We start from the raw sequence: 10448 nt of genomic DNA, 5'->3' as shown, positions 1-10448 counted from the left end.
TGGCAAACCACCAACAGGATAAATCCGAACAGCTAGAGGCAGATTCAATACCTACATGCGGCGCAGAGGCACTACCGGGATTGTGCGGTCTGGTACCTGGCCAATCCATGGCAAGGCGCACGAAATCCGGCGTTCAGGTGTGCCAAATTCCACCGTCACTCATCTAGAGGATAGCCGCCGTCACAGGGAGGCACAAATGCGGCGATTGTGTTGTGGTCGCAGGGGGGGGGGGGACTGCAAGGCGACCGAGAGGGCGACGGCTATGACAGGTCGAGGGACAAGGGGCGACAGGAAGGGGAGAGGGATAAGAGAAAAGGGGGGCATCTATGTCCCCGATGGGCGGGCCAGGGAAGGATAAGGGCACACGTCACGCTCGTCCAGACATGTCCGTTTAGACGCAAACAAGACCCAAACGAACAGCTCCTGCGCGTTGGGCCGCATTTTGTGTCCATTTACTGCAAACAGATGCGGCCGGACCATTTGAGCTCATGCATTGCAGTTGGCCTAAAAGCATTTTTGACACTGGACTAACGTCAAAAGCGTTCTTGTATTATGGGACAGAGGGTATATCATTAAGGAAAGGAATCAAGAGACCTTTCCAAATTAAAAGTAGAGCCAAAATGTGCTGCTTGGAAAGTAAGCTCGATGACAAAACTTAAACGTGCAATCCATGTCAGGTGACGAGTCATTAATCTAGAACATTTGTTCTACACAGAGCAAAATATGACTTGTCGAGACAAAACCATGACGACGACGACGGCATTGCAGATGCTATGTAATCTTGAATCTTAATGGTGCTTTATATCTCTTGAAGAGTACTCATAGCAACACCAAGGCTCTGGATCTAGATCCTGCAGCAGCATACCATCATTCGGGGTCAGCTGATGCAACCATAATGGTAAATCATACACCTCGAAATATCAAATGAAAAAGCGATTTTGGTGAAAATATTCATTTGTCTTTACCGGATGAAATTTTTAAAAAATAATTGCCAGATGGAATTTTTCATTCTCTGTACATTCTGGAAAAATTATATGTTAGGTAGGTTCACAAGGGTATGTTCTATATACTCCCTCCGTTCCTAAATATAAGTCTTTTTAGAGATTCCAATAGGGACTACACACGGATGTATATATACATACTTTAGAATATAGATTCACCCATTTTGCTCCGTATGTAGTCCCCCAATGAAATCTCTAAAAAACTTATATTTAGGAACGGAGGGAGTATGTTTCAAGATCAAACTCAATTACCTCACTATCTATCTTTAAAAAAGTCACGACAATTTGGTTGCTTTCGATGGTACAACCATAACAGGACATCATATGGGTATATGGTCATGTATTTTTCACCCGAAATGTTCAATACCAAGGAACTGCTATATTGAGGGGTATACACTAAATATCTGCTAGTTCTTCTGCTAAAGTTGGTTACACCAAATAGTACTCCCTCCGATCCAAAAGAAGTGTCATGGTTTTAGTTCAGTTTTGAACCTAAACTAGACACTTTTTTTGGATCGGAGGGAGTAGTATATCGCCAGCCACCATGTGCATAGACATAGAAACAATAAATTGAAAAAAGAGGTAATGAGAAATAACGATAGATGCACCATTAAGAGACATGCTAAAACCACTAGGTATCTTCCAAATATTAGAGTAGGCCAGTGAGGTATGGAAACACTACATTAACTACACTCTTGAAGCAAAATGGAGGTAAGTAGTAGAGAAGGTTGAGAAATAAGCATGAGCAACTATCAAGTGCACCATAGAAAAAGTTAGTTGTTTCAGAAAATAGAAAAAGCTTGAGGCACCTACTTGGGTTGTTTTTTTTGTCCCGGCAATGCTTGCTTCCGCAGCAACACTTGAATGCCTTGATAGGGTGATTGACGTCGTTAAAATCAATATTGTAGTCCTGTGATCAAAATGTGCACAAAACAAGATTATGCATTTTGATGCGTGACTTAAAGTAGACAAGAAGATTACACGAAACAAAGAAGGGACAGTAGCCTGACAAAACTATTGATGGGTTTGAACTGATACAGTTCAACATAAGTTCAAGGAACTCAAAATCACGAGATCGAGCAAAATATAACTAGCATGGTAGAAACGGGTAAGCCCATATCTTGCAGGCCTCAGATTCACCAGTGCAGTGACTGATGCAGCACAATGGAACTTAAATGCAATTGGCTAACTGGATGAAGTACAAGTGTACCACCTACCCATGTCAGTTCTTCAAATGGCTCTATTTGCCTTTTGGTGAAAAATGCCACCTGAACGGAACAAAAGAATAAATAAACAATCTTCATATGTTTCAAACTGGTTTAACACACAAAAGCCAATAACTAGCTGGAGTTGCATACATACATGGTAGTAGTGGCGGTCGGGTGTCTCGATCTGAACAGGTATATCAATGAGATTGGCATCAGAACACCTACAGCGTACAATGACATACCAAGTCAACAAGTTCTCACGACAAAACATACCAAATTAATAAGTCAAAGTTATTGATTCGGCATAGTATGGAAGCAGCATTTCTTTATTCTCTCAAAATCACTTCTGTTCAAATTTTGGGTTAGGAAGTGTTATTAGCTAGCTTGAAATTAGAGTGGCATCACTTGAGTATCTTAATCAAAGTGCTGTCATAAGGAATAATACAAGCATACCCACTACTAGTTTACAAGAATTTATAAAGAGAAATAGTGGACGGTGATAACACACAGGCAAGACCGCAAGAGTTATAACAAGATTTGAACCTTCAGGAGGCAAGGTTTCCCCAAACCCTCACAGATAGCCATTCATCTGTTACATTTTGGTCAAATTTGATCACAATTTCTACAACCTTTTTTTTGCAGGGGACGATTTTCTACGACTCCTTTTTTGGGGGTTGGGGGCCAGGGAGAGGTGGTTTTCTACGACTTCTTTCTCGCAGAGGAAATTTTTAACAACTTATAACTCCAAACAGCATGTATTGCATTGTCTAATCACACAAAACCAGAAACATGATGTATTATAGAGAACTGTCAAGGATCATTATGCATTTATGTTTAAAAAGTAAAAGGAATATTACCTATGGTTTATAAACCTTGCAACGTTCCCGTAAAAGGTGGCATCCAGACAGAGAGCATGGTCGTCCCCCAGAACATCTTCAGTGTCCCAATCAGCATTGAGCAGTGTTGGATATGTATGGCGACCTTTCGATGTCCCTTGAGTGTTTCGCTCATCAAGCTCAGTGTTCGTTAATATTTCACCGACATACTCACAAATAAACGCGCCTCGTGGAAGTTCCTCAGCAGCCTGCAGTCCCCATCCCTTTTTTCCAGGGGTTAAGAATACCTGAAACGACGATACTCAAATGAGCATAAGAAAACATGCATCATGTTCAGTTTGATGTGCTGAGCACATGAACATACACAGAATGCACCGCATCGCAAGAAAAAGAAATGATGCAGTTACCATCATACCCGTTATATTTGGAAACAAGGTCAAAATGGAGTTCTTTGTTTGATCAACATTGCCGTAATTATTTTAGTTAAAATACAAAGAATAGTGAAACAAGTTAAAATAGAAAGAAACTGGCTCGCCATTTCACAGCTTGTTTAGAAGGTGCAGATTAATCATGTATCACTTGTAGTCGTATACGAAATAGCCCTGTTCAAGAATTTGTCCGATTAACCAGTTAACTTACCGATTAATCCCTACTCGTAGGGTCACCGAGTAGCCGATTAACTGATAAATCGCACGATTAATTGATTAAATGGCCGATTAACTTGCCGATTAGCCTATTAATGCCCTACTCGCCAACCAGCCAAGCAGCTACGAGTTAACGATTTCCTCAACAAAGCGAAATAGTGAAATACAACTATATATTTTAGTTATAAGCATTAAAGCTGTATAACAGACAGAACTCTATTTTTATTATATGCATATGTAGCTGCATAACTGCACAGGGAATACAGTTATATTGTCAGATTTCCCAATTGGCACTGACTAATCAAAACTTTTATCTTTGGTACAAAAGGGTCATACAAAGAGGTTAAATGGGTAGATATGAGTATATGACTTACCTGTAGTTGCCGAGTGATACCTCGTTGCACCACACGGTTTCCACAATTTCTGGCGCAGCCACATTTACTCCAGCATTCCTTGATAAATTTCTTTGTAGGGTGTCCTTCACATGGATTGCAAACTTTGCAGTGGAATTTAGGAAGCCCCGCGATGCAAGAATCAAGAAATACTTCCTTAAGCAGGCCGTCTCTTTTATAAGCAAATTCACCTCCAGTTACTGTTGCACATGCACAAGGAAGTTGTTCTGCTAGACAATCTCCAAAGCAGCCTGAGCAGCAACTTTCATCTCCTATTCTAGCAAGCGAAAGATTGACATATGCATTCTGGTATATCATATTGCATGGTATGTAGTGGAAGGGGGGAGGAAGAATCCCATTGCCAGCCTTATTAATTATGGGAATACTCACATGTTCTTCACCTTTTGTTATGTCATTGACACCATGAGCTGGTCTATTGGCAATAACAAGCATATTACTGGAACTGCTCTGTTCTCCAGCAAAAGAACCAGAAGAGGATATACCACCATGAATAATGTGGTCATTAGGCTGCATACACGAGGAACCAGCTTCATTTGGCTGCAACACTCGTGACATTGAAGGTTTAGACAAAAAGTCCATGGCAGGAACTATTTGTACCAATCCACTTTCTCTAGGTCCACTAGATGCATGACCTAAATCAACGATACACTGGCAAGTGTCTTGCAAAAGTTTTATGAAAGAGAAATTGGGTTCTAGGATCTTGTATGTCCTGAGACATCTAGCCTCCATTTCCTTGCATACAGACTCCATGTCCGGCATGTGGAAATCAGGATGATCTGCCGAGTTACATGTAAATGATAGTTTCCCTGTTCCAGAATTTGACAAAGCTACCTCAAAGTTGGTTGAGGAATCTTTGTTGCTTGTGATTACTTGGCTTCTAGATGCATCAGCATGCTGCACACCAGGAATCATGTGTGCATCCTTGTATGCTGGAGGATTTGAAAAATCAAAATACAGAAATTCTATATTGGTTAGAATTTATTAGAGATTAAGATCCTAGATTAAGACGACGAAAAAATATACTCCCTCCGTCTCAGAATATAAGTCATTTTTTGGTTTAGATTTAGACCAAAAAACGTCTTATGTTTTGAGACAGAGGTAGTATTTAACAGGACAGCCACAACAAGATGATGCAACCCTTGCAGGAAAAACATGATATATTTGAAGCAGTTGTAGTGCACATATTGGTATCACTAAAAGCGTGGCAGTATTTTATAAATTCGAAGTTCACAATAGTACAATTACTAACGTCCTATGTCAGTATGCCGTATAGGCTCACACGCAAGCCAAAGATATCAGACAAACTGTTAAGCAATACAAACCGTAACTAGTGATGCATTGAGAAAATAGCACTGAAATTAACAAGAGTTCCTACCATTTATGAAACTTATTTGATGTATTCTCAGAAGTCATTAATGTTTCTAGTTTTTTCTTTAACATGCATCAAGATTGAGTATCATCTGTATATTAAGGAGTGGACTGAAATGGCACAAGTAAGAATAGACCCCAAAAACAAAGAACAGAGAACTGGTAAACAAGAGTGTTTATTACCTAATTAACACTACAAAAGGAAGAACAAAGGGAAAACTAAAAAAGAAAAACCAAGGCAAGATCTAAGCTGGGAAAGGTCATGAGGCCTGGAGTGGCAACTTCGAAGTGCCTTGACTCCAGCAACCACCTGCCACAGCTCAGCTTCGTTAAAGATGGACTCAATCAACTCCTGGCACCAAACACGCACGCATTGGGTAGCCACCAAATTTTCACAATGTAGGGATGATCAGAGAGTGTGTGTCTTCTAAGTCTACGAGCTATAAAACTTATGATCGCTAACTTCAATCACACTACAAACTATATCTTGGAAGTAACTGATGGTGCAGTTACTCATCATTTTTAGAAGGAAAACTTAGGTACCATTACAACTGCTAATGGTGGAAATTTTGCATTCCCCAAAGAGCCTTTATCCGGAAATCATTAAAAGACTATAAAACTAAAGACATCCGGATAATATAGCATACCTGATGAAACAACATTTCTTCATATAAAATGTTGGCGCGCAGAAAATAATACGATGAAAAGTGTGAGACATATTTGCTTAAACAGAAATTACCTCTCTGATGGCTGGAATCTTGAACTGGTGGGCTCATAATAGCCAGTGGGGTCTCGAAAGTAGGAAGGTCTTGACCTTGGACTGATAAAGCTAAACTATCTTCATCTGTCGGTGTATCCTCCAGAACACTGGTTTCCGTATTTCTTTCTTTAACTGGCAGTCGCGAAGAAGACAACTGCAATGTGTTTCCAGTGGCACAAACTGTTTGAGGGTACAGCTTGCCTGCTTCTTGCTGCAGTGGAGCTTCAGCCAACTCTCTCTTCCAATTGGCATGCATCTTGGATGTAGGTTTTTGAGAATGATGTTTTGCCCTAAGCTTTTTGTTACAATGGTCCGAATCAAGATTCTTCCTTTTGTTAGCTTGCTTTTTCTGTTCTTCCTGTATCAAAAGTGGTAGCATAAACAGTTATAAGAGAAATATTGTCCCTCAAAACATTACATTCTGACTATAAAATCAGAACAAAGTAGACTGTACTCTGGGATCTGGCTCGTCAAATATAGCATCGGTTAGAACCCGAAAGTCATCAGCTTCTATATACTCCCATTTGTGATCATACAACTCTAGTAGATTCGTCAACACTGGTGAAACAGTTTTTCTTGCAATTCCAATAGCATGCAGCTTTGCGACAGCAGCCTCAAATTTTTCCTCAAAAACGTTTGAAGATGACATCCTGCATGCAACATAAGAAATCAACACAGTACATCGTGCATAAAGTGACAATACTCAAACAACTAAGTGATAAAAAGAATAAAATGCATAGAAAAAGTTAAGCTAGCTATCACAACACCTAATGAAGATATACAATACAGATACGGATATTGTTGGTATATTTTAGGAAAATTTGTCTAACTACTAAGTGAGTGCAATGCTAGGGCGCTGCAACACCACCGACGTGCTCGGGGAGAACGGGTGACCACACGACCCTGCCTGCATGCTCTGCTCCGGGCCATTGGAGGACGCTGTACACCTGCTCGCAGTGTGCCCGTACACGATTGGTCTGGCAGGCCACACTCCTGCGTTGCAACCTTCAGTCGGCACTTGCACCATCATCAACCACTTCCTCCCTTGACTGGGCGGAGCGAAGCACCATAATGCTGCCGAGAGAGGAGAAGGCCTGGAGCTAGTTGGTCCAGCTCGTCTGGTGGACCATGTGGAAGGAACGGAACACAAGAATCTTCAAAAACCAGCACTACAGCGATGGTTGGTTAGATCATCGAGGAGGCAATGGTAATTCTCTCGTGCATACCTAGAGAGCCTGACTAAGGCGGGGGGATGCCCTTCTTGTTGCGGTGTCGGGCTTAAACACCAGGTTAAAACAAACCCGTAAATTCCTTGTTCTCCTACCCCCCCCCCCCCCCCCCCAATATCAATGAAAAGCTGCACTGCCAGCAATTTCGTCAAAAACTAAGTGAGTGCAATACTCCCTCTGTTTAAAAATATTTGAAGTTCTAGGTTTGTCTTAATTCAAACTTGTTTAAGTAAAATACTGATATACCCTCATCTTTGAAATCGAAATAATATTCCAAATAAATTTGCTTAAAAAATTACTTCAATAAGAACTATGTGTGCTAGGAAAGTAAGAAATGCATAGGAAACTAGAAACCTGAGTATAAAAAAAAGGGTTTCCCAATATTAGCTAGGGGATACACATGAAAGAATGCCAATTAAAGTTTCTATCTATCACTAGCGACCAAATTTCAAATCCAAATTTAGTTTACGGAAATACAAATACAACAGTGAATAGTAAGATTTTTTTTCCTTTTAAGTTTCAGAAATGTATGTCTTTTTTTCCATTTCATTTGCATCGGGTCTAGACTTAAAAATTTGTGACTTGACAGATTTAGTGTACCAACCAGAACTTCTCTGAAATTTACAGTTCATCTGCACTTAATGACCGCATCAAAAGTTGATCTGTAACGGATACAGATTCGTTAACACCCAATGCAGTATGCACGCAAATCCATTTCCTAACATGCAACTGACATGTTAAAGAGAGTAACCTGATGCAAATCAACACACATTTTGGGCCAATAGCACTAAATGTATGCCCCTGAACTTGGGGGCATTTTGTGCATACAAGTGTCGTGGAGGCTCAGTTAGAACCTCAAATAGTCATGAGAAATTTGAAGAAATTAAACCTTTCTCTCTTTCTTTTGACTGCCTCGTGGACTTATGAAAGAAGGAAAGTTACAGAAGGGGGCAGTGAAGGCCACCTTCAGCTAAGCACCTTCGGTCTAGTCAACACAGAAGGCATCTAACTTGACACACAAAAATTCTCTAAATTCATAGACACATTGAGAAGGAAAAAAAATACAGATCATATTGTGATTTGGTAATTCTATTGAGCAACGTTCAGTATGAAGCCTTGCAGCACGACGGCCTCGTGGCCTCTAATCGCCCTTCATGATGTTGACAGCATAAGCCCAGCCAACCTGCATCATGCAGTGGTCGTTTATCCCTATCTCAGTCCATTGTGAATAGTACCACAGGCCTATTGTTCACACTATATTTAAGTTTTCTATTTCCTGAGAAAACTAGTCTAGTTCTTTCCAACTACAATTACTCCATCCGTTTCTAAATATAAGCCTTTTTAAAGATTCCACTAAGGGACTACATATAGATGTATATAGACTTTAAAGTATAGATTCATTTATTTTGCTTTGTATATAGGCGCTTAGTAAAATGTCTTATAGGGAGGGGTATTTAAGAACGGAGGGAGTACTACATATGACATGATTTGTCTTGTTTGTTCCACGATGTAGGAACCAAAATTGTACTTATTAAATCAGCGACAATTAATATGGATCAGAAGAGTATTTTTTTTGGCCATGTTATATATACAAGTTTTACCAATGTTGTTATGATTTGTTTTATGTCCATTAAAGCACAGTAGTACATTAAAATACCATTCGGAAATTGCAACATTTCATGTATAATCGAAAGCAGAGCATCCAAGTCGTATTATCATCAGTTCATCACCACACAAGCCTGCAAACTCAAGACGGCAAACAGCATAACCAAGGACCCACAACACGAACCACCTCCCCAGGTTCTGACTGGGCAGAAACAAAGCAACGAAAGCATGGCAATCCGCCGAAACGGAACAAAAATCATCAGAAACCCCGCATTCCACACCGAAACGGAACGCAGAAAAATCATCACAAAACCCGCATTCCACACCGAAACGGAACGGAGACAGCGCGCGCGCGTACCTGCTCGACACAAAACCAGCGCGAGGAATTCGCGGCGAGGATCTGGACAGCCGCTCCCCGTCGCAAGCTTGCCCAGCGGCGAAGCGCCCCCGAACGCTGAACGAACCGCGTCAAAAAAGGAAGAGAGCACGTCAGAATCCGCAGACGTCAGAATCCGCAGAAATGGGCCGGAAAAAGAAAAAGGCAAAAGGCAAAACCCAACGACAAAACCCCGGTCCGCGCAACAAACGCACCCACCTCCTACGCCAGCCGCCCAAGGAGACGAAGCCGAGGCACCCGGGGGAGCGGCTGAGGGCTGCGATGAAGACGGAGGCGCGGTCGCCGCCGGCGATCGCCGACGGGCTAGGGTTTGGGGTTTTGGAGAGGCGTTGCCGTGCGTTGGGGTTTTCAGGACGGGGGTGGATCGCGTGGAGAACAGGCTGTTTGGTGGTGGCGGATTTATAAGGCAAGGGGGGCGACGGAGGACAGATGGCGAAACAGAGGAGGCCTGGGAAGCCCAGGCGACGAGAACGGGGAAGAAAGCGAGCGGACTGGACTGCCCCACCCGCTGCGCTGCGCTGCGATGCGATGCGATGCGATTGATATGGCAGGACCAGGAGGAGTACATCAGTATGGTGGAGTAGTAATTTCGCAGCGTCCGCTGGCTCCGTCGCCCCATTCTCACTTTTGCTGATCGCCCCTTGCTCTGTTGGAACGTGATTTTGCAGAGCCCACCAATGCGATGATCGGCCATCCTTTTTCCATCATACATCCAGGTGGCAGTTTGACTAACCGAAAGCTCCACTACAAACCGTCTAATATTCGCAATGCAGGTTCAACAGAACAAACCTATATGTATATTTTTTCTGGAGCAAGAAAAAACCTTAAAAGAACCTACGGTCGCATATGGTTTTCCAGCATGACGCACTCCGTACCGTCGTATTTGTCTATTGTCATGCGAATGTGGGGTTGTGATAGGTTTTATGGCGTTAACAGATGCATGACGTTAACAGATGCGTGTGAAAATGGGTCGCGCCACATGATCTG

The 10448-nt window shown here is 41.9% G+C and overlaps 1 protein-coding gene across 1 annotated transcript; it reads right to left on the bottom strand.

The window, feature by feature from the left end:
* Positions 1-601: 601 nt before the first annotated feature.
* Positions 602-9971, bottom strand: LOC123403268 (probable inactive histone-lysine N-methyltransferase SUVR2). The gene is made up of 10 exons (XM_045097216.1): positions 9660-9971; positions 9423-9518; positions 6685-6880; positions 6210-6588; positions 4064-5031; positions 3067-3332; positions 2364-2430; positions 2219-2269; positions 1815-1911; positions 602-851 (listed from the first exon to the last, which is right to left on the bottom strand). The coding sequence occupies exons 3-10, from the start codon at positions 6877-6879 to the stop codon at positions 820-822; spliced, it is 2055 nt and encodes a 684-aa protein (XP_044953151.1). The 5' UTR covers position 6880; positions 9423-9518; positions 9660-9971; the 3' UTR covers positions 602-819.
* Positions 9972-10448: the final 477 nt, after the last annotated feature.

This window comes from Hordeum vulgare, chromosome 6H (assembly GCF_904849725.1).
Source record: "Hordeum vulgare subsp. vulgare chromosome 6H, MorexV3_pseudomolecules_assembly, whole genome shotgun sequence".
Taxonomy (NCBI): Eukaryota; Viridiplantae; Streptophyta; class Magnoliopsida; order Poales; family Poaceae; genus Hordeum; species Hordeum vulgare.
This window is presented reverse-complemented; position numbering and strand designations above follow the sequence as displayed.

What these genes read in the sequence shown, in the direction of transcription:
- LOC123403268 (XM_045097216.1), bottom strand. Translation starts at nt 6,879, where the DNA reads ATGTCATCTTCAAACGTTTTTGAGGAAAAATTTGAGGCTGCTGTCGCA. An exon ending in AGATTCCAGCCATCAGAGAG is followed by an intron (nt 5,032 to 6,209) that starts GTAATTTCTGTT and finishes CAAATCCTCCAG; the next exon opens with CATACAAGGATGCACACATG. An exon ending in CCGACCGCCACTACTACCAT is followed by an intron (nt 2,270 to 2,363) that starts GTATGTATGCAA and finishes TGTTCCGTTCAG; the next exon opens with GTGGCATTTTTCACCAAAAG.